This window comes from Equus quagga, chromosome 12, assembly GCF_021613505.1.
Source record: "Equus quagga isolate Etosha38 chromosome 12, UCLA_HA_Equagga_1.0, whole genome shotgun sequence".
NCBI lineage: Eukaryota > Metazoa > Chordata > Mammalia > Perissodactyla > Equidae > Equus > Equus quagga.
This window is the reverse complement of record NC_060278.1, coordinates 75,776,680-75,802,054: the sequence shown is the minus strand read 5'-3', so window position 1 is coordinate 75,802,054 and position 25,375 is coordinate 75,776,680. Positions and strand designations below refer to the sequence as shown.

At 38.5% G+C, this 25,375-nt stretch overlaps 1 protein-coding gene across 1 annotated transcript in view; it reads left to right on the top strand.

Moving 5' to 3' along the window:
- The first annotated feature begins 2,656 nt into the window (after positions 1-2,656).
- The window catches only part of ANKEF1 (ankyrin repeat and EF-hand domain containing 1), a 40,106-nt gene continuing 17,387 nt past the window's right edge, over positions 2,657-25,375 (top strand). The window contains exons 1-9 of the mRNA XM_046679662.1: positions 2,657-2,955; positions 7,984-8,374; positions 13,457-13,656; positions 14,401-14,550; positions 15,995-16,118; positions 19,748-20,570; positions 22,002-22,228; positions 23,696-23,859; positions 25,071-25,208. Of these exons, the coding sequence (XP_046535618.1) occupies positions 8,029-8,374; positions 13,457-13,656; positions 14,401-14,550; positions 15,995-16,118; positions 19,748-20,570; positions 22,002-22,228; positions 23,696-23,859; positions 25,071-25,208 (2,172 nt within the window). The 5' untranslated portion in view covers positions 2,657-2,955; positions 7,984-8,028. The remainder of the gene's footprint in view (positions 2,956-7,983; positions 8,375-13,456; positions 13,657-14,400; positions 14,551-15,994; positions 16,119-19,747; positions 20,571-22,001; positions 22,229-23,695; positions 23,860-25,070; positions 25,209-25,375) is intronic.

Below are 25,375 nucleotides of genomic sequence, written 5' to 3'. Positions count from 1 at the left end.
AAGAAGTTGTAAATGTACAACCTTTTTGCATAGCTGTAACTTAAAGATAAAATTTTACTTAATACCAAATAAAGATGGAAGCACAAGTTAGATTAACGGTGGAGAATGTATCCCAACCATCAGTCTGGCTCCGAGTTCGTGTTGGTAAGAACTACATAAACTTTTCTGTCACTTTTCAATTAACTTTATTTTAAGCAATAGAACTGTTGATGCTCTTTTCTCCTGTTTTTTCATTGTGTTGCCCAAGTTCTGACAGCTGTACTGCCAAATGGCTTAGGGCAAAATAAAATAAAGTTCAAGTTAAGAACTCTGCAGTGTTTTTAAGATCTCTGGCGAAAGAGGGAAAAGTTTGTGTCTATTTACTAATCTGTGGGATTTCTAAAATTTTACCCATGTTATGCCTGCCCCCTCATTAACAGGAAGCTGGTATTTAAGCAGCTTGGCATAACTTGCCTCCCCGGGCTACAAAAAGTTTGAAATCAAATATGATCATCATTGTGAAGTTACTTTTCAGCAGCAGCTACCTGCTCATAAATCAAAGAGTTTTTATAAAACTAGAGAGTAGCCTTTCAGGGAAAAAATTTCCCTAAAATCAAGTTGGGAGAGTGAGTCAGACTGCTTTGCTTATCTCCAAGGTCTCATTCAACTACAAAGGTTTACCTAACTTGTATTCAAAATATTTGCATTAACAGTTCTGACAAATCCAAGCACAGTTTACACATTACTAATCTATTCCCTTCAGTCTTCTAGATGTTTCTTCCAAAATTTACCAAATCCTCAAATAACTTTAGGCACTTTTTCCACAGTTAAATAGTGCTGCCATTGACATCAACTTTGTCTCCAAAATGAGGAAGACTATCATTGCAAAACTCCGTCACTGACCTGTGATACAGACTCAGAACCGTTCATCTACAGAAGCCTTCCCCAAGAACCAGTCACGCTTGTCCACTACAGCCAAGATGAGATTACCTGTTACGTCTACTTCTTTTATGGCTTGTAAAGGCAGTTTCTATTATTCTGATTTTACAAACTCAGACCCAAAGAACCTGAGTAACTTGCTCATCATCGCCAAACCCCACTAGGTCAATAAATCAAACTCAAAGGTGAGGCTTTGCCCACACCAAGAAAGAGTAATTCAAGAAACGGTGCCCTGATTCTGTTAAAATAATCTAAGAGGGTTATGTGGGAAGAACTTGAGGGTGAATAAAGTTATACTCGAGTATCTCCAAGGAATCAAACTCTCAGGCTAATAATCAATAATCAGAGTATGCAAAATAAAATCACGAAATACCAGTTTACACCACTAGATGGGCAAAAAGTTTAAAGTGTGACAAAACCAAGTTTTGGCTAGGACACACACTGCTGATGGGAGTCTAAATTGCTACATATACACTTGGAAAACAAGACAATATTATTTTGATGTTATAAATAATCTATGACCGAGAAACTCCACTCCTAGGCATTTACTCTAGAGAAACTCCTGAACTTGTGCATCTAAAGACACGTACAAGCACGATCATAGCAGCATTGCTTATAATAGCAAATACTGGAGACATCCCAAATGTCCATCAATAGTAGAACTGATTTAAAAGGGGTGTGGAATGGTAATACAATGGAATAGTATACAGCTGTTAAGATAAAGGAACAATAATTAAACATATCAACAAAGATACATTTCAAAAATAAGATACTGGAAGGAAAAAAATGATCAAAACAGTACATACTATTCTACTCGATTTTTATAAATTCTCAAAATATGCAATACTAAATACACATTTTTTTTAAGGGAAGCATTTACATGAAGCAACACATTTCAACAGACAAGGGGTGATAAATACAAAATGCAGAATAGTCGTTACTTCTGGAGACAGGAGAGGGAGGATGTAGTATGGGGAAGAAATACACAGAGTCCAGCAGTGAAGCAGACTTCTTTTTCTTTAGCCATGGTATGTTTTGTTTCTTCCTACTTTCCATATATTATATAGCATATTCTTTTGTGTTCATGAAAAAGTCCTTAGTAATATTCTTAAACAGAGTCTCTGGGTAGAAAATAAAATAGATTGGGGTCGGGGAACTATTGCTTTTAATTAGAAGCTATTGCATGCTATTTTTAAAAGCATGCATGTTTTACATGCACATAAACAAATAAACGTTTTCAGAATTTGCCTCCAAAAGTGAGTGTGTTGGGGTTGGGGCTCATTTGTTGGCCCTGAAATAAAATGATCTTGATATATTTGCTCCCATTTGCGTATATTTTTGAGCGTATATGCATCCTAGAGTATGCAAAGAAAATTCTTGGGAAAGATTAACAAGAATCTACAGCAGTTGTCTCTGACAAGTAGATTCGCTTTTCATTTTATTGTATAATTTATTATATTTTTCATATAACTTTACTTTTAAAAGTATTTATTTATTTATACTATATGAGCTTTACGTTTCTAACTAAGTTTTGAATGAGGGCAGGAGGTGGGAGAAGAGGATGAAAGACGGGAGGATTCCCAGAGACCCCAGCATTGGGTGGGCGCTGGGGGTGCTAAGCCCTCCTCCAGCATCCCGGCCACCTGGCGAGGACTGGCGGCGGGCGGAGACGAGCCGGCCCCGCCCCGGGGCGGTTGCTCGGGCAGCCGGGCCCTGCGTGGCCGAAGCTCACAATCGGCCCTGTCTCGGCAGCTCCCCGCCGCCCCCTGCGCTCACCGGGCCGCGCTTGCCTTTGGCGACCCGGGGCCCATGGACACACCCCCCGCTCCCTGCTGCCTCGCGCGCCGGCTCGTCTGCTCTGCCCAAAGGGACAGCGTTCGTGGCCAGGCGCCCAGGCCGCCTTCCCGGAGCCCGAGGTGCGGCTGGGGCCGGCTCCAGGCGGCGGAGACCGAGAGCCCGGCCCCTGGGCGCCCCCACAGGCCGACGCGCGTCGGTGCCGGGTCCTCCGCTGCTTCCGATCGCCCCCGCGAATAAGAGGTGAGCCTGGCACCTTGGTCTCTGCCGCTTGCTCTTTCCCTTGAAATGACATCTCACCCACCCTACCTTACCGATTTTCCTGAGGTTTAAAACTGAATCAGACAGGCGGCATGCGGGTGGCGTGGTGGTTAAGTTCAGGCCTCTGCTTCCCTGGACCCGGGTTCGCAGGTTCGGATCCCGGGTCAGGACCTAGTGCCGCTCCTCAAGCCGTGCTGTGGAGGCGTCACACAAAAAATAGAGAAAGATTGGCACAGATATTAGCTCAGGGACAATCTTCCCTCAAGCAAAAAGAGGAAGATTGGCAACAGATGTTAGCTTAGGGCCAATCTTCCTCACAAAAAAGAAAAAAAAACTGAGACACTAAAGAAGCCCCCAAATGTAAACCGTGGTTTAGGGTGAGTTGAAACCCACGGACATCTGATTTATTCATAGTGAGGCTGCTAAATACCTTACAAGGATTATCTCATTTCCTCTTCACACAGCCCCACCAACTGGGTATTATTGTTATTCCTATTTCACAATGAAGAGACCAAGGCACAAACTAGATGGGTAACATGTGCAGGTTTATCCAACCAGTTTGTATAAATAATGATGCAGGGGAAGGAGGATGGCAAACAACAACAGATTTCCCTGCCTCCAATCCTACACTCTTTCCGCTGTTCCAAGCGTGTCTCCTGCGTTCCTCTTCTAACAAAGCACCCTTGTCTCACAGCCTCCTTTGGGAAGTTGATGAGCTCTACGGATCTCTCCTCACAGGAGAAAAATGCACCTGCACGCACACACCACACAGATTTTCTTGTAATTTCAGATTCAGACTCCAAACATGGACCTCAAGTCAAGAAATCCTGTCCTCCACTTTTGAGATTGTCCATGTAGATGGTTAGATGGGGTGTGCCAAGGTACCCCAAGACCATGCTGAAGTAAAGTACATGTGTGTCTGTGTGGTGTGTGTCTGTGTGGCCACCCTCCTCAGGATCAGAGATTTGCGAGGAATTTACACAATTTGCGAGGAACCCAGGACTAGAGGGCAGAATTTGTATTATTTCCTCCAGTGGGGTGAGGCTCTTGGTCACTCGTGAAGGACATTACACAGGGCAAAAATCCCTCCCTAGCATTTTGGGGCTTTAGCTGTGAGGGATGCCAGACATAGCACTGGCCCATGGACTGCTGACTTCATCACTGTGGCTTCATTGGAAAGTGCCACATGCTGCTAATTCTCTAGGTGTGGGTGCTGTCAGAGATGACATTGATGTCTCTGGTTAGGAAGTCTGTCCGCACAAACAATGTGGCAGTACAATCAATGAGCAATTTGGAAGCGTCTTATCCTATTCCATATATGACGTGCGTACATATGCAATATGATGACACTGCACCTAACTGGAATATGGTTGATAATAATAAAACAAGCCATAAATAGCAGCTAAAATAAATGTCACCAAGCCAAGCAGCAAAGGCCACATGGATGGCTTCTGGGGCAGCTCAGGATTTATTGGGAGCCTATTTATACACACGGTTCTAACAAGCGGCGTTATCTGGTTTCCTAGTCCACCACACGATATAAACAGATTAGAAGGGAAGAGAGGGGCTACCGCAAACAGGACACGGAAGCCACAGCCATGTGATGGCTGATGTCCCAGCAGCAAAGGAGGAAGCACAAAGAATAAACGGCAGGCAGAAGAGTGGGGAGAAAAGGATGAGACAAGAGCACGCATGTGACCGTGGTGGTCCCTCTTCCCACGGAGAACACCCTCCTCCTTGCCTTCATCCCTCTCAGCCTGCCCCGCAACCACCGGAAACCTCATAACTCCCCGTAGATAAGGCTCAGAGCTCTCTCCTGGATTGTGCACACTCCTTCTTGCCTTGTGGATTCTAACTCAGCATGCCCAAAGCTGAACTGTCTACAGTCCCTGACTAATCTAGACCCCATCCTGAGCTCCCCATCTCAGATACAGGTAGCCAGTTGCTCAAGCCAGAAACCTGCGTGTTTTCTTTCCTTCCACTCCTTAATTCCTTTAACCTGTAGTCATCATTTATTGAACAAGCATTTATCGAATACCTCATATGAGTCAGGTTCTGGGTGATGGAGAAATAATGGCCCTTGTAATATGAAGCTTCTATTCCATGAAGACTATATTTCTAGTGGGGGAGACATACATAAATTGAATTTATCTATGTATTATATAAAATGCTTTCAGACAGTAAGAGCTATGAAGAAAATAAAACAAAGGGGTGTAGTAACACGGTGACAGCAATTTGAATGGTGAGAGGCACTGACTAATGGAAATTCTGAGCAAAGAGCATCCCAGGCAGAGGAAGCAAGAAGGGTGAACTTCCAAAGGCAGGGTTGAGCTTTCATTCCATAAACAGAAAGAAGGCCAGTGTAGCTGGAGATCACTAAATCAAGGGATAATGGGGAGGTGAGGTCGGGGGTAGGGGAGGGGTCCCTAGGAGACCATCATGAAGAATTTGGATTTATTCTGATCACAATGGAAAGTTCTTGCAATGCTTTTAAAAGATAGTGTGGAGGCAGCTTTCCTGGGTGAAGGTAATGTTCTTTATCTTGATAGGGGTTTGGATTACACAAGTGCATTTGTCAAAGCTCATGGAATGTTACACTTAATACTTGCACATTTCATTATATACTCAAAAGACCAAAAAGAGAAATATAAGCTATTAGTTTATAGTTATAAACATCTATTGAACTCCAGTTAAGGATATGTATGCTGGAGGATGTCTGCAGTTTACTTTGAAATGGATCAAAAAATAAATTGGGTTAATGGGTAGATATGTGATAAAGCAAGGATCTCAGTGGTAGATATATGGGTGTTCAACTTTTTTTACGTTTAAGAATATTTATACTAAAATGTTGGAGATGTGTGTGAAAGCTAGCCTGATCTCATCTGATCTACCTTTTTGAAAGATTTACTGCTCAGAGAATGGACTATAGGGGGCTGTTGTGAAAGCACTGAGACAAATTAAAAGGCGGTAGCAATGTTTTGTCCTAGGATAGGACCATTGGGAGTTGATGTTGGTTGATGTCCCTCCAGTTTATACGGGAGGCAGTTGATGGGATTTGCTGATGGACTTAAAGAGGAGGGGATCTGTGAGAGAAAGAAAGAATGAAGAGTAACTCTTAGTATTTTAATCTGAGTAGGTAGATGGATGGTGATGCCATTATTGGAAATGGGGAGAACTGGAGAAGGTCAGGATGATATCACGAGTTCTTTTCTGAGCATGTTACATTTTAGATGCCTATTAGATGTCCAAGGGGGAATGGAGAGTTGACAAGTAGATATATAACTTTGGAGCTCTGGGGAGAGTCAGAGATGGCTGTATAAACTCAAGAGTGAACAATCAGAAACTGCAAATTGAAATGAAGGTCCTGAGATGTGATGAGATCACCAGGAGAGTGTGAGGGAATAGAGAAAGGGTCCCGAGGGCCTAACCATGGGCACTGCAATAATTAGCTTTTGACAGAAGAGGGGGAGCCAGCCCAGGAGCCTGAGCAGTGGGCAGTGAGCTAGGAGGCAAAGAGGCAGTGGAGATGTTATGGTTGCCTAGAGAGATATATACATCTAAAGAAGGAGTGAGTGGTCAACAGTCAACTTACTGCCACAGAGAACAGAGGTGACGGAGCAGGTTTGTGGTGGGGAAAAGATGGTGCAGTTTTAGATTTTGTAGTAATGTGGAATCTTTTCATTGCGAATAACAGAAACTCAGCTAATTAGCTTATGCTAAGTTAAGGTTGGGGGAAAGGATATATTTACTCTTAATGTGCAACCCTGCACATTAGGGTGTAGGCGAATTCTGGCACAACTAATTCCCCATTGCCACTTCTGCTGTCAGCCTCAGTCTCAAACACACCCTCTCTCTGTGACAGCCAAGATGGCTGCCTGCAGCCACAACCTTGCACCTACTGCTTAACAGCTTCGGCAGAAAGAGTGGTCTTTCCAAATAGTTCTGGCAGAAGGGTCCCGTAGGACGCTGACTGGCTAATGTGTGTTCTGAGCATATGCTTGAGACATTCACTGTACTGGAGGGAGTGTCCACTCATACAGGCTCAGCCTAGGATTCAGACCCATTCCTATCACAGGGGATAGAAGAGACAGTTCCATCCAAAATATTGGGGGTGGAAGTTTGTCCAATCTTATCCGATCTACGTATTTAAAAGATTTTTCTGGGGACTGAATAGAGAATGGATTATAGGGAGCTGTTGTGGAAGCAATGAGAAAGTTAGCATCTGTAGCAGTGATTTGACCTTGGATAGTACCACGGTACTGCGTGGAATGGATTCCCTATGTGATAATTGGATTCTTTTCCCAGAATAAAATGAAGTCTAGCAGGCTGAGCATACCTAACATGGCCTACTACTCAATTCCAAAGATTGGTTTTTCATAAATAATAAAAGGAGATAAAATTACATAGTAGAATGCTCATCACAATTTAACAATGGGATTATTTATGAAAACTTAACAGTTGTCTCTCAACCATTTACCTACCTCATTCCTACATAAGGTGATGCGGGAATCATGCATCTCATTTTTGGTATCTCACAAAGCAGAGTAGATGCCTGTTTATAATGAGCATCTCAAAATACTCTTATAACATTTTTTGACTACTAAAACTTGTATGGTGTCTACATTGTGGGGGACATGCTGGTACAACCATATAGCGGAGAGCATAAATCCTTACCTTGGCAATTTACTTAGCCTCACCTTCTTCATAGGGAAATGGGAAGGTTGTGTTGGGCGGGGAAAATTAAATGAGATAACAAGAAAACTGCATAGTAAGGCTAGTATTCATTATGATGGAAGATTTGTTTTGAAATATTTTAACTTGATGCTAGCTGAATAGTTTTGTGTTTATATGTAATTTCTATTTTCATGAAATCCGTTGCAATAATTTATGGTAATAATATTTCTTAAGAAACAGCCTCTTAGGGAAGGCATAAAATATTGTTGTTATTTAATTAAAGTGAAGATGACAAAATTAACTTTGAGTTTTTGTTTTTGTCTTTCGCTGCTGTAGTTTTTGTTTTGGTCCAGAAAAGCGTTTTCGAGAAGCTGGTCAAGTATGGCCTTAGCAGATAAGAGACTTGAGAACTTGCAGATCTACAAAGTTCTTCAGTGTGTTCGGAACAAAGACAAGATGCAGATAGAGAAGCTGACCAGGCTTGGGTACCCTGAACTAATCAATTTCACAGAACCCGTCAATGGACACAGTGCTCTGCACTTAGCCTCAGTTTCCAATGACATTGATATGGTCAGCTTTCTCCTTGACCTTGGTGCTCACCCTGATGTGCAAGACCGGATGGGCTGTACTCCGACAATGAGGGCGGCAGAGCTGGGCCATGAGTTGTCCATGGAAATACTAGCCAAGGCGAAGGCTGATATGACTATAGTTGACAATGAAGGAAAAGGTAAAAATCCCCACATCCTACCCAGGAGACACAATTCACTACAATTCAGCCAGAAATCAATAAAATGGACTTTTTTGCTTTCCAACTTCAGAAGTGAATTACTCATGGTTTTAAGTGAAAGACTAGATTCTCCTCCTGTACCGAAGCACACTGTCTCCCCATAATTTGAAAACAGTACAAGTATGTCTTAGGGAAACTAGTTCTGAGAACTTCCTCATTTAAAAAGAAAATTAGATTAATCTGTTTTTTTTCCAAATGTGGAGAATTTTCAGCATCAAACACATGGATATTACCATAATCATAATCATTTATTATAAAATATAAAATCAAGATGAAGAAGAGCATTCCTTATTCTTTTCTACATTTTAGAACCTCGAGTAATACTAGACTTAGGATTCAAAAAGGATTTTGTCCCTTCTCAAGAACAGTCTAATAAAGAAAGGCATTGCATTTGGAAACTTGAAAGACTAGGTGGATTTGGACATAAACTTCAACTTTCTAGGGTCATTTTTAAGTGTATTTAGGAATATGACTTCAAACTTGAGACGTGGCATTTCCCTGACTATTCAGATGAAATGGCCGTACTTTCTTACTCTGTTCTTCTCTCTAATCTCATTTTAAGACCAGGCCTGGGAGCTTCTTGCCCAAATAACTCAAGGTTCCAGCAGGAGTTGACACAGCCTCATAAAAATCACTGAGAAAATTACCACCAGGCTTAATATAAATTGGTAGAGTTAATCAGTTGTCTCAAAGAGTCATTTCAAGTACAAAGCCATTAACACCAGCCCCACATTGGAGAAATGAATCCCATTTTATAATATTAATGTTTTCTGCAATTTGCTTTTGCAACTCTCACTGAACTTGGTATTTGATAAGTGATTTGCTTAAAACAGGAGGAGAGGATGAAGAAAAGGAACAATTATTTAATTACTTAGTGGCACCACATAACAAATAAACTTCGGATGCATTCAGGATCAAATGTGTTTTAAAATCTTAAGTCTTGAACAAAACAGAAGCCTCTCAAAGCTCTATAGAATACAGAATATTTCCCAAAGTGTGTTCCATGGACCACTGAATCACTGGGATGTTGATAAATGCTACATGCCAAATTGGTTATACTGTCAAATTCATTAGAGAAACATTAGATGTAACAAATTTAGACATGTTTATTTCACATTTGTCAGACGGACCAAAGACAGTGACATTTTCCATATTTATTTGAGCAAGAAATAGTTTTTTCTTATAGCATCTTATATACCTGGAGTTTTATGGAATATACTGTGGAAAACACTATAATGGAGGAAAGTTGACTGTCTTGAGTTTGAAACAGACATATAAATACAAAGAAAACAAATTGAGAAATTTTATAGCATAAAGATCTAAAATTGTAAAATTAAAACTAAACAATCAAGGTAAAATTGGAAACAAGGCCAAGTGAATATTTGTAGCAAATGTAACAGCCATATAGTTAATATCTGTCCTCATTCAAATTAATATTAGATCTTTCAAGGTTCTGGAAGATGGATGTATGAGAAAACAATCTGACAAATCACACAAGAAGAAGTAAAAATGTAAAACAAAACTTGAAACAGATAGAAAATCTTGTTTCACACGTAACTTGTTAGTACTGCCCCCCACAGCCTTGATGCTGTGTAGCCCATGGTACGCCCGTTGCACAGAGCGCCTCGTCTTCCCCACATCGTTGAACCTGGCTCACCTTGCACATCCCTCAGTTCAGGTGCCGTTTGCCAACCTGCTTTGATTGTTCTACAGTAATCTTTCTGTCATTAACATCCTATTTTCCAGTGATGTTTGGCTCACTGCGCATTGTTTCTAAAGGACAAGCAAACATTTAAGCGGTTAAAATACTTGCTGGATCTTTAGAAGGATATGAGACACACTCTAGGCCTAAACGGCCCTTTGTCTTTGAACTATTTTGCAGAATGTGGAGAAGGTAAAGCTGTAAGCCAATAAACTCCTTCTTGTACGTTGTCCTAGGGAATTAATTACGGTGCCTGGAACTACTCTCTTTAAGGGTTAAGCTAGAAGAGCTCCTTACAATACCTGCTCCACTGTTCTACCATTTGTAGGAACGCACACCTAGTCCTAAATGCAGTGGGCCAGTTCTATTATATATGACACAATTTTTTTTTCTCTTTCGTTTCGCTTTAGTTTTGGACTGTTGATTCATGTTCTTTATGGCTTAAATAGTCGGCCTGGACAGACTTTGTGAGTTTAACTGCATGAGTTGTACACATCTAAAATACCCATTTGATAAGTGAGTGCCTTAGGGCCTTTGTAGTGGATTGACCTCACCTGGTATTGTTTTCTGGATTGTGTTGTTGTTTGCTGTTGCTTTGGTCCACTTTTACCTCCTATGACTTGCTCTGTCTTTTCTATTTTCAACCATGTCCTTGACTATCTTTCTATTTTTAACTGTTCCGAGTAACCCTATTTTAGATTCATTTGTTTATAGGAAATATATTTCGATTTTGACTATATATATAAAATATATAATCATATATAAATATATAAATATACAATATTTATAAATATATAAATTTTATAATATAATATATTATATAAATATATATTTATATAATATATAATGTTTATAAAATATATAAATACATAAAAAATATATTTTAAAAATGTGTAAAAATGTTTTCCTATATGGTCCATATGTTGTTTGTTTTATTTTGCCCTGCATTTATTTTCCTTCTAGTTGTATTTTCTAAAATTAACGGTCTGTTCTTAGCTCTTTTGTTGTCATTGTTGGAATAATAGTTTATTTATTTTTATTATTTATTTAGGTGTAATTTACATGCAATGTTATATTAGTTTCCAGTGTACAGCATAATGATTCAATATTTGTATATACTGTGAAGTGGTCACCACAATAAGTCTAGTTAACATCTGTCACCATACATAGTTACAGAATTTTTTTTCTTGTGATGAGAGTTGTTTTTAGTTCTTTTAATGGTTAACTTGATAGTTTTACAAATACATATTGAATTAGCACCTTGCGCAGTATTTATTGATATTTTACTATGAGAGATGAGATTAGTACTATAACTCTACCTCTCACCTCTTTTTTCTCCCTTCCAGCACCCAATTTTAATGAATTATAATCATCTTAGTTCTTTCAGTGATTCCTTTTATACCTTTAAATAATAAACATCTGTCCCTTAATCTCTTTATTTTCTTTCAATAATATCTCAAACTCCCATGGTAAAAGATGACAAAATCAAATGCTTATACTCTCTCTCTTTCCCTCCAAGTTTTTGTTAAATTACACTATCATTTCTGCATGATTATGAACAATATTCTTTTCTGTTTCTAGAATTCCTAAGGTGATTTAGCTTTGGTTCGCCAGTGGAAGGGAGTCAGCATCTATCACTGGTCTTTTAGTCTCATGTTCTCTATTGATCTCCTAGTAGACTGGTTTTTGTCATTGAGTAGTTTAGCTCACTCCATTGGGCGTGTATCTTCTGATGTTTTGCATCCTTAAACTTGCATGTCTGCTGCTTTTATATATGAACAACAGTTTGATAAGTATAAAAATTCCCTATTTTCTTTCCCATGTGACATCATAGAGGTCCTTTAGTTATTTTCTAGCATTGATTGTTGCTATGGCAAAGTCTCAAGGCCAACGTGACTGTTCCTTTTTATAGATGACTTGAATTTTTACCTGGATGCTTACGGGACACTTTCTTTACCTAGCGAGGTCTTGTTGATTGATCTTAATCAATTTTTCCTGAGACCCAGCATGCTCTTTCAATCTTCAGGTTTGAGTTTTTACTTCAAGAAAGTTTTCTTCTCTTATCTCTTTCATATTTTTTCTGTTCCATTTGGTCTTTTATTATTGAATACCAATTACATACATGTTAAATATTCTTTGCCTCTCTAGACAGTTTAAACTCTTGCATCCTCTCAATTACGTTTTTCTTAGTTCTTTCAAGTTTTTCTGCATGTTCCTGACCATGGTTTCAGCAATGTCTGCTCTCCCTTTTCCAGCTTCCAATTTGACTTTCATTTCTTCAGTGGTTTTATTTTTCTCTACCATTTCTTCCCTAAGTTCTGCTGGCTAGATTTCATCTTTTCATTCTGTTTCTCTTCTAAATGTCCTTCTTTTAGGTCTTGGTCTATCTTTGCACTTTTGTTTTAGAAAAAGTTTTATTTCATTTCTTTGCTATCATGGAAGTGAGTCAGTCAATAATTTTCACATGGTACAGCGTTTCTAGTATATACTTTTTTCCCAGCTTTCATTATCAGGTTCCTTTCCTTCCTTTCAGTATCTTTTTCTCATAGGTCACATGCTGGTTTCTCATTGGTTATTGTTCCTCTTTGAATGAAGCCTCTTTGTAGAGTGAGGTCATTACAAAGTCAGTTTGGAGTATGACTGTTGCTTACCTGACTTTCTTACCAACACTCTGCCCCAGGATTATAATGATACCCCTGATCTGTAGTACATTTTTGACATGGATTATATTGAGAGTCTGTATGTCGTAGGTGCTGGGTGTGGGGATTTAGCATTTCCCTCTCTTTGGTGGAGCAAAATGATTTGCTAAAATGTAGAGCCACTGCCATACAGTTTTTCTTCTCACTGCTACTATACTGACAGCCTGCTTCTTATAAACATGGCCCGTCTGCCCACTTCATCATTCAGTACCAGCTCCTTTACCACTCTGCAGTTTCAGAGGGGGCCCAGGGACCCACCAGGAGCCCTTTAGCACACTCTGCCCTGAACATTCCAAGAAGGAACACTTGGGGTGTAGACTGCAAGACTGCAAATACCCAGGGTCCACAGGGACTCACACATCAGCGCTCATATTCTTCCCCAAACTGGGTCCTATCACATTTGTTTGTGACTGTTTTCTACTTTATCAGAAGTTAAACTTTTGTTGTTGTTTCCTTGTCTTGGTGTTTCAGCTGGTTTCAGAGGGACAACCAAGGCAGAGATGCCCACCACCTTCAACTGGCTAATTTATGGGCTTTAAAATTATTTTTTTCCCTTTTATTTGATTCAAATATGTAGAGACTATTAAATAAGTACCTTTTGGGGATTCTATTTTTCTGCAGGTATTTTGTTTTACTGCATTTTACCTACTAAGCGGCATTATCGCTGTGCATTGATTGCCCTGGAACATGGTGCAGACGTCAATAATTCCACCTATGAAGGAAAGCCAATATTCCTCAGAGCCTGTGAAGAAGCACATGATGTTAAAGAAGTGTGCCTGACACTTTTGGAAAGAGGAGCCAATCCAAATGCTATCAACTCGGTATGACTATTCCTGTGATTGTAAACATTCCTTTTTTCAATTATAGAGTCTTATTAGTGTAATTTTTGCATTTAAATATAGTGAAATTGTCCTGTTAGCATATAAACTGTTCATTTCTACTCAGAATGCTTTAGGATGATATACTTTCATTATCTTTATATTGCCATGACTCTACAGTCTATTTCCTAATTATGTTTGGAAAATTGGTATTTATTATGTATAATATTAAAAGATCATTGTAGGAAATAAAAAAAGGTATCACTGATGCCTAATAAAAATTTATCTTCTTGGAGAGAAAATATGTAGTTCTGCTGTTTCCCTTATCTATTTTTCTCCCTCTCCTCATTTGGCTAATTTTACTGAGTTTTCTTTTAATTGTCATTTCCAGACAATAAAAGTAGATTTTCTTCTCATTACAAAACACCTGTAACCTAATTTTAGTATATACTTTAACCTCTTTTCTCCCTTTTTGTCCTACTTTCTTTGCAAGAGATGCATTTTGTAGCATGACTTTTTCACAGGGACATCTGGGGTGACCCGGACTGTAATTTTAGAATTTTACATTTTGAAGACTGACCCATTGTACTGGCTTCATTTTTCTTATTTGTTATACAAAACCTTTAAAAATGTAGAGAGCTAAACATGTAGTGCGAATATAAGGCCAAGTGGGTTTACACCATATTTACACTGAATATGTTATTTAATGCGGCCGGTACAACAGCATCTCATCTGTTTCCCATCCAGTCCACAGGTCGCACGGCTTTAATGGAAGCGTCGAGAGAGGGAGTGGTGGAGCTAGTCCGAGGGATATTGGAAAGAGGAGGTGAAGTGAATGCATTTGACAACGACAGACATCACGCTGCGCATTTTGCTGCCAAAGGAGGCTTTTTTGATGTAATAACCTGCTCTTTGCTTTAAAATTTGTTGCTAAAAATGTTCTCTCCTTTGCCTCCAAATTTTAAAATAGCATGTAGGTTACACTAAGGGAGAATTTTTTCTCAGTTACCATCTTGATTTCCCTTAATAATTCTAAAATTATACTTTATACAAAATATTATTTTTTAAAAACATATTCTGGCTCTTTATTCAGTTTAGTCTGCTTGCTAATTTATTCATTTAATATTACTAATAATGTTTTTCTGTATTCTTAACTACAACAATTTAAAAGTTTTGCCAACGGAGATTACTCTATTTTATGCCTCCATTGCATGCTTGAATCTTCAAAATATGGTCTAATCTAATTGTGGGGAGAACAAGAGAACAATATCAACATACTCTTATCTCCCTAATGTCTGTGTGCATCTAATGACTCATCTTAATTTTAAACTCTAAGTATTCTGATTATCTGGACATGGCAAAGGATATCTCATAGGTATAGTGACATTTAGAAACAAAACAGGAAGCAAAGCTATCCTATTTTTATTTGCTGAGGAAGATTCACTCATCTGTTGCCAATCTGCCTCTTTTTGTATGTGAGCGGCTGCCACAGCATGGCCACTGACAGACGAGTTGTGTAGGTCCATGCCGGGGAACCAAACCCAGACTGCCAAAGCAGAGCATGCTGAACTTAACCACTGGGCCACTGCTATCCAATTTTTAAAAATTCTGCATTATATCTAACATTTGTTTACTCAGTTTTCTCTGAGTTTTAACATAGTTATCCTTATGTTTGTCATTAAGTCTCTTCCCTGCAATAAAAGCATAGATCACAATAGAAGTCACATTTGGTAAAGAATTTGCTCCCTGGATAACGTTTGCCATAGTCAGATGCCTTCTCAGATTGCCTACATTTACCAAAATGGTAGTGCCCAGCTGAGTATTGAGTTTTCTATACTCTAGATCAATGTGTTTGATAGAAATTTTGGCAATGATGGAAACGTCCTATATCTGTGCTGTACAATACAGTACAAAACAGTAGCCACATGTGGCTTTTAAGTATTTTAAATATGGCTAGTGAAACTAAGGAACTGGATTTTTTTTTTCCTGAGGAAGATTCACCCTGAGCTAACATCTCCTGCTAACCTTCCTCCTTTTGTTTTTGGTATGTGAGCCACTGCCACAGCATGGCCACTGACAGACAAGTGGTGTAGGTCCACACCTGGGAACCGAACCTGGGCCGCCAAAGCGGATTGTGCTAAACTTAACCACTGGGCCACTGGGGCTGGCCCACAAACTGAATTTTTTAAAATTCATTTTCTATTTAATTCATTTGAATTTAATTTTAAATAGCCACGTGTCACTAACATGTAATGTATTGGAGAGCACAGGTCTAGGTGCGGGTCTTCATTCAGTACATGCACATTCCTATTCCTCTACATATCCACTATTTATTTTGCAGATACTGAAGCTTCTTTTTGCCTACAATGGAGACGTGGGGCTGATTGCAATGAATGGGAACACACCACTTCATTATGCTGCCATGGGTGGTTTTGCAGATTGCTGTAAATATATAGCTCAACGAGGTAAAATTGTTTAGCAATTTTATGCTGAAAGTGTTTCTGATTTACCTGTGTTGTAGATGAGTGAAGAATTTGGGCCCGTTACTTGTCGGTTGCTTATCTGTTTCAATAGCCCAACCTCACTCAAATATGTAGAAGGAAAATTGAAATTTTTTCTTACTTTACCTTCTGTTAAATCATAAATCTGATCTTAAAAGTGATGAAAACCCATTTTCCCAAATAATTTTAGGTTATTGTTAAGAATCTACAGATTATTTTTCATGAGTCAGGCAATTATTAAAATGCTCATAGTTATTAAACTCCTTCTTTTAAAAATGTGAACATCAATCTAAAAAAGGACAAATGCTGGAAACCATGTCTTTTAGTCTGGATTCTTAATTATTTTATTTTTTAAACTATTCTATTGTGTCAAGTGCAACGATAACTTTTCTGGATAATTTGAAATTATGGGGAAAATATTTTGAGGATAAACATGAAATAAAATGAAATTTTTAATGGAAAATTTGAAATATAAGTAATACTTATTATTTTAGATTTTCCTATAGCTTTTAGGTAACTTTATTAATTTAGAAATATAAACTAGGTTATGTATAGCTTAATGTATTCCTTAAAATGATAATATTAAGTAATTAAGCTTAAAGATATGGATCAGTTTGGTGTTAATTACATGCTAATTGAATGTACATTAAAAGTTTTTAACTCATAGATGGAACTGCATCCTACTGAACTTTACGGTGGTGGGGTTTTTTTTTTTTTTCCAGTTTATGAGAAATAGGCAAAAACTTAAGTCCAATGACTGTAATAGAACAGAGAAAGTGTTTTTGTTTTTCTGTCCTCTACACAGGCACAGAATTTTAGAAGCTACTAGAACCTAGAGAGCCTATACTGTAACCACTAATATTCTAAGTAACGTGCCTGCATAACTAATAGTGTAATAACTGATCCACTTTTACTTTTTATGAACTTATACAGAGCTCATACTCCTTCCCCATCACCCTAAAATATTAAACACTTTTAACAAGGAAGGAAAATATGTCAAATGCAATTTTTGTCCTCATAAACTGTCTCATCAGTCTTGTTTTCAAATCTATGACTATCAGTTTATCTGACATTACTTTTTTAACATTGTGCATTTCTAAAAACTAAAGATCTGCCCAGATTGAGACAGCTTCTTCAACTTTAACATGTTGAATGCTTTGTTATTGGGACAAACATCACTAAACATATACTCTATCATGTATGTACTCCTGGGAGAAACTCATAGAAAGCAGTTTGAGAAGCAAAGGGCCAGTGTGGGCCATGCCGAAGGCCTTACCCAATGGTGCAGAAAAGATTCATCTTCCTGTCAGAATCCTAAGAATAGACTGTGTTTCTAAAACAAATGTCTGAAAATGTTCTGAGTTCTGTCATGTGTTTGGAAGTGCAACCACTTCACCAGATCCTAGGTGGATGACTCACTTCCATAGCAGTTATCAGTCACAGCTCCACACTTAGAATCTTAGATTTAAGGCAATCAGAGCAGCAAGAAACCATTAGGAATGAGATGCTCATTTCTAAGTAAACTCCCTGGGTTTCGTCTCTTCTATACTTCAATGTAAAGACTTTTCTCATTATGCCCCTTTTGCTCCTAGTCCTGTCGCTGGAGCTATTTACGAGTCCCTGTGAGCAGTGTAGAGTGCCACATCCAGGGGCAGAGGAGGGGGTTTGGCGTAGTTCTCCTGAGGTGCCCCACGGAGAGTCCTCCTTCTCATGGGCCTCTGGCTGCTGGAGTTCTACAGCACCAGCCAGCTGAAAGTGGAGTATCTCAACCACAGAGAAACATCAGTCACAGAGGGAATAAATGGGTCTTTATTTACTAATTGTAAAAGAGGAGACAAAAAGTCCCAAGTCAAAAGGGGAGGAAAAATGCCTTCAGATCTTTAAGCTAGAATGTTGGAGTCTTTTATCTACATAAAGGTTTCTAACTAGGAGGAAAATGGAAGAGGGCAAGATAAATTAGCAGCTTTAAACTCTGATCCTTCTGCTGGCATGAATATAGAAGGAGTGGCTCAGGAAATTGTCGATAAAACCCCAGACACCCTGAATAAGCAAAAAAGCTCAGTAAAAACAACATGCGTGGAGTTACTATGGAATTACTGCGCTGTGGAATTAGACTATTGAGTTCAGTCTCAATGTCCCCTTCCCAGTAAGTCACTGTTCTTTTTATTTTTTTATTGAGGTAACATTGCTTCATAACATTATATAAATTTCAGATGTACATCATTATATTTCGATTTCTGTGTAGATTACATCATATTCACCACCCAAAGACTAATTACCATACATCACCACACACATGTGCCTAGTTACCCCTTTGGCTCTCCTCCCTTCCCCCTGCCCCTCTGGCAACCACCAATCCAATCTCTGTCTCTATGTGTTTGTTTGTTTGTTGTTTTTATCTTCTATTTATGAGTGAGATCATACAGTATTTAAGTCACTGTTCTTAAAACTGTCCAATATAGAAATTTTAGAATCTTTATTGTCCCAATATTGTTTTTGAGGTTTTTTTTATCACTAGTAAACTTACCAGCCTTAGATAAAATTTTAATTTTTGACAATACCAAAGGAAATATTAATCTCAAAAAGCATTGGTGATTAATTTTCTTTTTGACAAGGAATAAAACTAGAAGGTGTTGGAGGGCACGTTTTCTTTTTGCATGCAGCTGCCTATCCGTGTTGGTTCCTAGAGACGCTAATTGGGTACCAATCTTTTTTGATTACATAATGTTGGAAAGCAACGGAACAGCCTTCTTCTAGATGCAAAACACTAGAAAGAGCTTCTTCATTGTCTGATTTATATATACACATAATAGATTTTTAATGTCTCAAGACACATTATAGACAATACAGCCTTCCCCATAGCACTAAGTGGACTTCCTGATGCATTCAGAAAAGTTTATTTATTTGAAGAATGCTTACATGTAATGTTGGTCTCATCATTTTATGTAAGGGACCAAGAAGGAAAATGAGTTTTAATGCTTAACTTGTGCAAATAGAATACTAGAATCTTTTCAGATTTGATGAATAAATTACTTTTTCCTCTATTAGCTTGTTCACATGACCTTACCACCAAACAGCAGATCAATATAAATTGCATTGATTTCATAGAGAATACGGATAAAATCTAGTTTAAGATTGTACACAGATTTACAATCATAATCTTCAAAAAGAAACAGGTGGTGTTCAGCATTCTGAGTTCCTAAGGTCCTATGTAAGCTGTCTGAATTCAGCTTCTTTCCAAATTCAAACGTCACTCTTACTCTTTTCCTGCTTGGCATGAAGTCTCCTTAGCAAGTATCCCAATATAATATTTGTTTCCAGTATCTACAGCGATTACTGTCTAATCCTCTGGGAAGAGAAAATGTAAATTGAAAACATGTCTCCCTCAGAATTCACCAAAGTGAACCTCACAGAAAGAAAAAATTGCAGCTTAATTTTGTAATTATAATAGCTAAATATGCTCATCTCTATGAATAGTTTGGGAACAAACTTGACTAATCCCTGTAAATTAAGAACAAAGTTGCATGAATGTCATTTGTAGAGCCATGCAGATGCTTCGGCACCATTCATAATAATGATGCTTCGTGTTTTAGGATGTGACTTGAAATGGAAGAATTTAGATCATAAAACGCCTAAGAACCTGGCTAAGGAAGGCGGCTTCAAAGCAGCCAGCAAAGAAATACGGAGGGTGGAGCGAATCGCCAACAAACTGGCTCGGCCAGGAGCTAAAAACCCTAATCCACTCTGGGCACTTAGACTTCACGACTGGTCAACAGAACATGAAACTTTCCTTCGGGAAACCTTTTCGTTTGTGGACAGGGGCGATGGGACAGTCAGCAAGGATGACTTTGTGACCGCGCTGGAGGAGAGGCAAGAATTTGTGACCTCCGAACAGCTGGCTGTCATAGCTCAACTTCATGAAAAAGTTCGGGGAGGAGGGGTTAACATTAATGAGTTCTTTAAAGGAACCAGATTCTTAAGCAAGGCTTATGTCTTGGGATCCTATGGGCCTAAGAAAAAGAGAAAAGGGATGGGCAAAAAGATGAAGAAAGGCAAGTTTGTTTTACCTCTCCCAATCTGCGTCATCCCTGATCATGTCTTTCCACGCCGGAGTGACGGTGGGCCACCGTTTTACATGATTGAAACCTACAAGAATGTAACTGATTGCAATCGGTTTAATCAAGACCGTCCGCCAGAACATCCCATTCAGGACGACTCTGCTTGGTACATAGACGATCCAGGGAAGGTATATTCAAACATTAATTTTATCACCAAGGCAGGAGACCTGGCTTCTCTGAAAAAGGCATTTGAATCAGGAATACCTGTGGATATGAAGGATAATTATTACAAAACACCACTGATGACTGCCTGTGCCAGCGGAAACATCGATGCGGTCAAGTTTCTTCTTGAAAAAGGGTATGTTTTTTGGTCGAGTGAGGTTTAAATTTTGATGCCTCTTCTCATTTCCAGGAAGTAAAAGGAAGGTTAAGATACAGTCAACTCCAGGATCTTAGTAGCATAAGAAAGCGCTTCAGTCCTAAATCTAGAATACAGATAGCTCTTATATGGAGACCAGGCTAACGGGTGCATAGGAGTGTGTACACAAAGATAGTTTGCCTGTAACAATAATGCACAAAGGGAAGGCAAAGGAGTTTTGACTCTAGGGGTAGAAGAGGCCTTCTGATGGGGTATCACTGGCCTCCAGAGACAATTTAACTTGATCTCACAGCTTTACCTCGATGGTGTGGAGTCACTTTTTATTTTATTTTAAATTTAAATATTTTCTTATTGTAGCAAGAACAGATAACATAAGATCTACTCTCTTACCACATTTTAAGTGTACAGTATTGTTAACTGTAATCATAGCAGATCTCTAGAACTCACTCATTTTACATGGAGTTGCTTTTTGAGCTGCCTCTTTTTTTGTGTGTGGGGATCCCAACAAGTTTAAACAAGTGGGATAGTGGCCATAATGACTAAGGATGTGTTTCATTCCTTCCTCCAGAGGGAGTGGTCTTTTCCTTGGATCATTTGTAAATATCTTTAAAATATCAGAGCATGACATTTTCATTTAATTTTTTAATCTAAAGCAATTACTCAGGGTAATTCCTTCTTCTACCCTTGCTGAATAATCTGGGGGATGTTTCTTAACCTTTCTGTGCCTCAGTGTTCTCCTTTTTATAACGGGGCTCTAATGGGGACTCAGTTCACAGAATTTGTTGAAGATTAAATGAGTTAAAATATGTAAAACACTTAGAAGCACAGTAATGCATACTTGATAAAAGGTATTATCATTATTATTATTGCTATGTTTAATGTCAAAGAGGGACTCAAATTTGTATATTATTGAGAGGGAGTATAAAGCAACTAATGAGAATTTGAACTTTTGCACAGTGAATTGCTAAAAAGGACTAAAATTTTAAACAATACCTTTATAATGCTTAGAATTTTAATAATGGAGGTGCATTTTAAAATTCATCACACGCAGAGAAAGTAGACAGAAAATGGAATAATATAACGTTTATATTTTCTGACAGCTTTTGTCTTCATTGGATCCAGTTCTATAATTTTCCTTGATTTTAACCTTTGCAAAAATTGCAACCCCGAGGCTCTAAGTGCCCTTTAAAACTAAACAAAATGTGTATATACACAAAGGAAGTTAAGACTGTCCGATAACGCAGAACACGTATCAACAAAAATTATGGCATAAAGTTTAACTTTACTCGCAGCTTCCTTGGTTTACAGTTGAACATCTTGATAAGACTGTATGAAATCTTACTTAGCATTTTACCCTCCAGTGCTTGGAACAACTCGTATTTTTAGCTTTACCTCTATCTTCTTTTATAGGGCTAACGTTAATGCAACAGATAATTTTCTGTGGACTCCACTTCATTTTGCGTGCCATGCAGGCCAACAAGATATTGTTGAGCTTCTTGTTAAAGCTGGAGCAGTAGTAGATGCACCTTCCATCAACAACTCAACTCCTTTGACTAGAGCCATCGAGAGCTGTAGACTGGATACTGTAAAATACTTACTTGATATTGGTGCTAAATTCCAGCTGGAAAATAGAAGAGGTACGTGTTCATATTATCAATGGTTAGGGTTAGAAGAGGAGATTTATGTCAGATTCCAAACCGCTTCTGGTTTTATTCTTGAGGGACCACATTTTCCCCTGAGTCACTGCTGCAAATACAAGCCTGAATTAAATGTTATGGAAGTTTGTCTTATACTCAATGCTTCTCAAATCTTTGGTGTTAAAGGACTACTTCTTTATGTTTGCAATCTGTCGTGGACTGATACTTTTATAAAATACAATACAAAAATTATTTACTGGAAAAATGTAGTGGAAAAAGCCATAAAATACAAGCCCCAAATTTTTTTATCATTAGATTCAAATGACAGAAATTCTTCTATCAAATTGCTATAAAAATGTCTAAACACTTACTATTTTTTTCTTTTTTTTAAAGATTGGCCCTGAGCTAACGTCTATTGCCAATCTGCCTCTTTTTTTTTCTTCTCCCCCAAGCCCTCCAGTACATGGTTGTATATTCTAGTTGTAGGTCCTTCTGGTTGTGCTGTGTGGGATGCTGCCTCAGCATGGTTTGAGGAGCTGTGCTAGGTCCGTACCCGGGATCCAAACTGGTGAAACCCTGGGCCGCTGAAGCAGACCGCGTGAACTTGACCACTCAGCCATGGGGCAGGCCCCTAAACACTTACTCTTAACTTCTGTAGTTATTTTATTAGTTTGCGGCCTTAAACCACTATGCAGATCAAGTTTGAGTTATCACACTGTTTTTACTATCTGTTCCTAATAATTGGCATGGTTTAAACCCTCTGTAGACTTTGGATCCTCTAAAGCTGGACAAAGTACTTCCTGAATGGAGGCTCTCTCTAGGAAGTAAATGGGAGGCCTACTTTATGTCATAAATATCACACGTGAAGAATAATCATTTGAATAAACATTTGAGCTCCTTATTGGGAGATGTCATTTTCTTATAGTGGGACCCATTGCTTCCTTTTGATCAGAGAGCATTAATACCTCTGGCTGCTTCAGGCTGCCTTTGAGTCACAGGTAGTATTGTATTAAGCCTGCCTGAGGTGTCATTTATACTCAGCCATCAGCATAGAGCGCTAGTGACCACCAGCTTCCCCAGACCTTTTTGAATATACCTCCTTACCCCATGGAAGGGGGAGGATAATGTAAAATTGTCACACAAAAGGAAATGTGTGCAAGGTGGGAAGAGAGCCAGCAATTAGCTATTCAAAGTGTAATCTACCAATATTTCCTATCAACTCCTTAAGATACATGCTCAAAAAAATTAACAAGAAAAAATTGTTTTGCTGGTAGATGGCACTTTAAATTATGAGATTTTTGAGCTATCCACCTTAGAGAATACCTCATCTAGCTCTATGACTTTACACACACCATTGCTTTAGTAATCACCCTTGCTACCACATTCTTAGGGCTGATGTACTGAAATTTTTCTACCTGGTCTATTATTAATCTGTTTATTGTAACTCTGAATTTATCTTTTAAACAGGGCATACTGCCATGGATGTTGCAAAGGCATACGCTGACTATAGAATAATTGGTTTGATTAAAGAAAAGATGGATAACTTTCCAAAACCAGCAGAAAATCAAAAACTAAAAGGCAAGCCATCTCCTAAATCCAAGACTGAAGGCCCTGAAATTAAGAAAGAAGAGGTATGAACAGCAATTCCTACCCATTAGTAACTGGAGCTCCTTAAAAACTTGCTGGGGTCTGGGGCTATGGCACTATTTACGTATTGCTATACAACATAGGCAAAATAATATGCAATCCATATTTTTAGCACCATTATGCAATACTTTTAAAGTAATATCTAGCAAGAAAATTCCTATTACTGGAAAGTCTAAAAAGTGCTCATTGCAAACAGAATCCACACAAAAACCAAGTTGGTTCAGCCAAATACAATTAGAATGTTGAAAAAACACCTGGTATTGGATATGTTTATATTTGGTCCTGAATTATACAGATTTGATGAGATGGCCCAAACAACGAAGGAGGGTAACCCTTCTGAGGAATGAAGGCGTGATTTTCCTTCATTTTGATCTTATAATCTTTCATTACCCACTTTACCACCACTCCTCTCCCAAGGAATTTTAATGATTCCTATTGAACCCGGGATATGGTGCTATTTGTAACTTGGATACCCTGCAAAATGAAGGTTTTACAGGCACCAAGTTGACTGTTCCTGGTAATCTGGAGTGGTTTGAGTGCCTCTAAGCTACCAGCAGAAGGTTGAGGCTGTTGCGCGTGGGAATTTCTGAGACATCAAGACTTTGTCATTAGCAGGGAGGCCCTAAGTACACTTCTAGCATGGAAGCTTCTTTTAAGGAAGCAGAAGGATCCCTGGAAATTCTTGGCAGACACAGGACAGGGGACAAAATTCAAGAAGGAAAAGCTTTAAGGTTATCAAATTAGAAAAGGTTGAAGAAATGTAGGTGGTAGGAAGTGGGTAGGGTAAATAGATTGTAGGCATACAGTAGAGAGTAACAAACATGGAGGATGAGAGTGAGGATGGCCAGAAGTGAAGGAGGATGAATCAACTAAAGCTCCTACTACATGCACCATTATCATTTCAGTAGGAATACATCCTTCTGATTAATGAATGGCCACAGGTCAAGTATGGATATCTTGAAAACTTATGTGATCTGTCACTGATACTATTTACCTAGAGTTAAATAAGGCAAACTAATTCTCTCCCCACCCAAATTTGATAAAATAATCTATTTCATTTCAAATTATAATTCGTATAGTAGCATTTTTAGTTTTTTTTTTTTTCGGCTTCAGAGTAAGCTGTAGAACAATAAACACTTTTAGAAAGTGCATATAGGTATTTCCAATTGATAGATCTTTTTGGTCTTGTTTCAAGGAACCACTTTCTTCACTGTATACTATACCAACCATATCGGAGCAAAAGAAAATGCATAAGGATAATGTGGTTTATCTCAATTCGTTGATTACTAGTGGTTATACCAAGAAAGTAGATATCACATTTATTCCACGGAGGGTAAGTACTTTGGAAAGATCTTCATAACATGACATAAACTCATAGTGTCACTTTTCAAATACTTTTTGCAGAGCACCCAAACAAATGTCCAAAGGTTATCTTTCATAGTTACAATTTGAAGGTATCTTTTTGTCAGGTCCTGCTACTTCCATCTCAGTGAGTCCAAC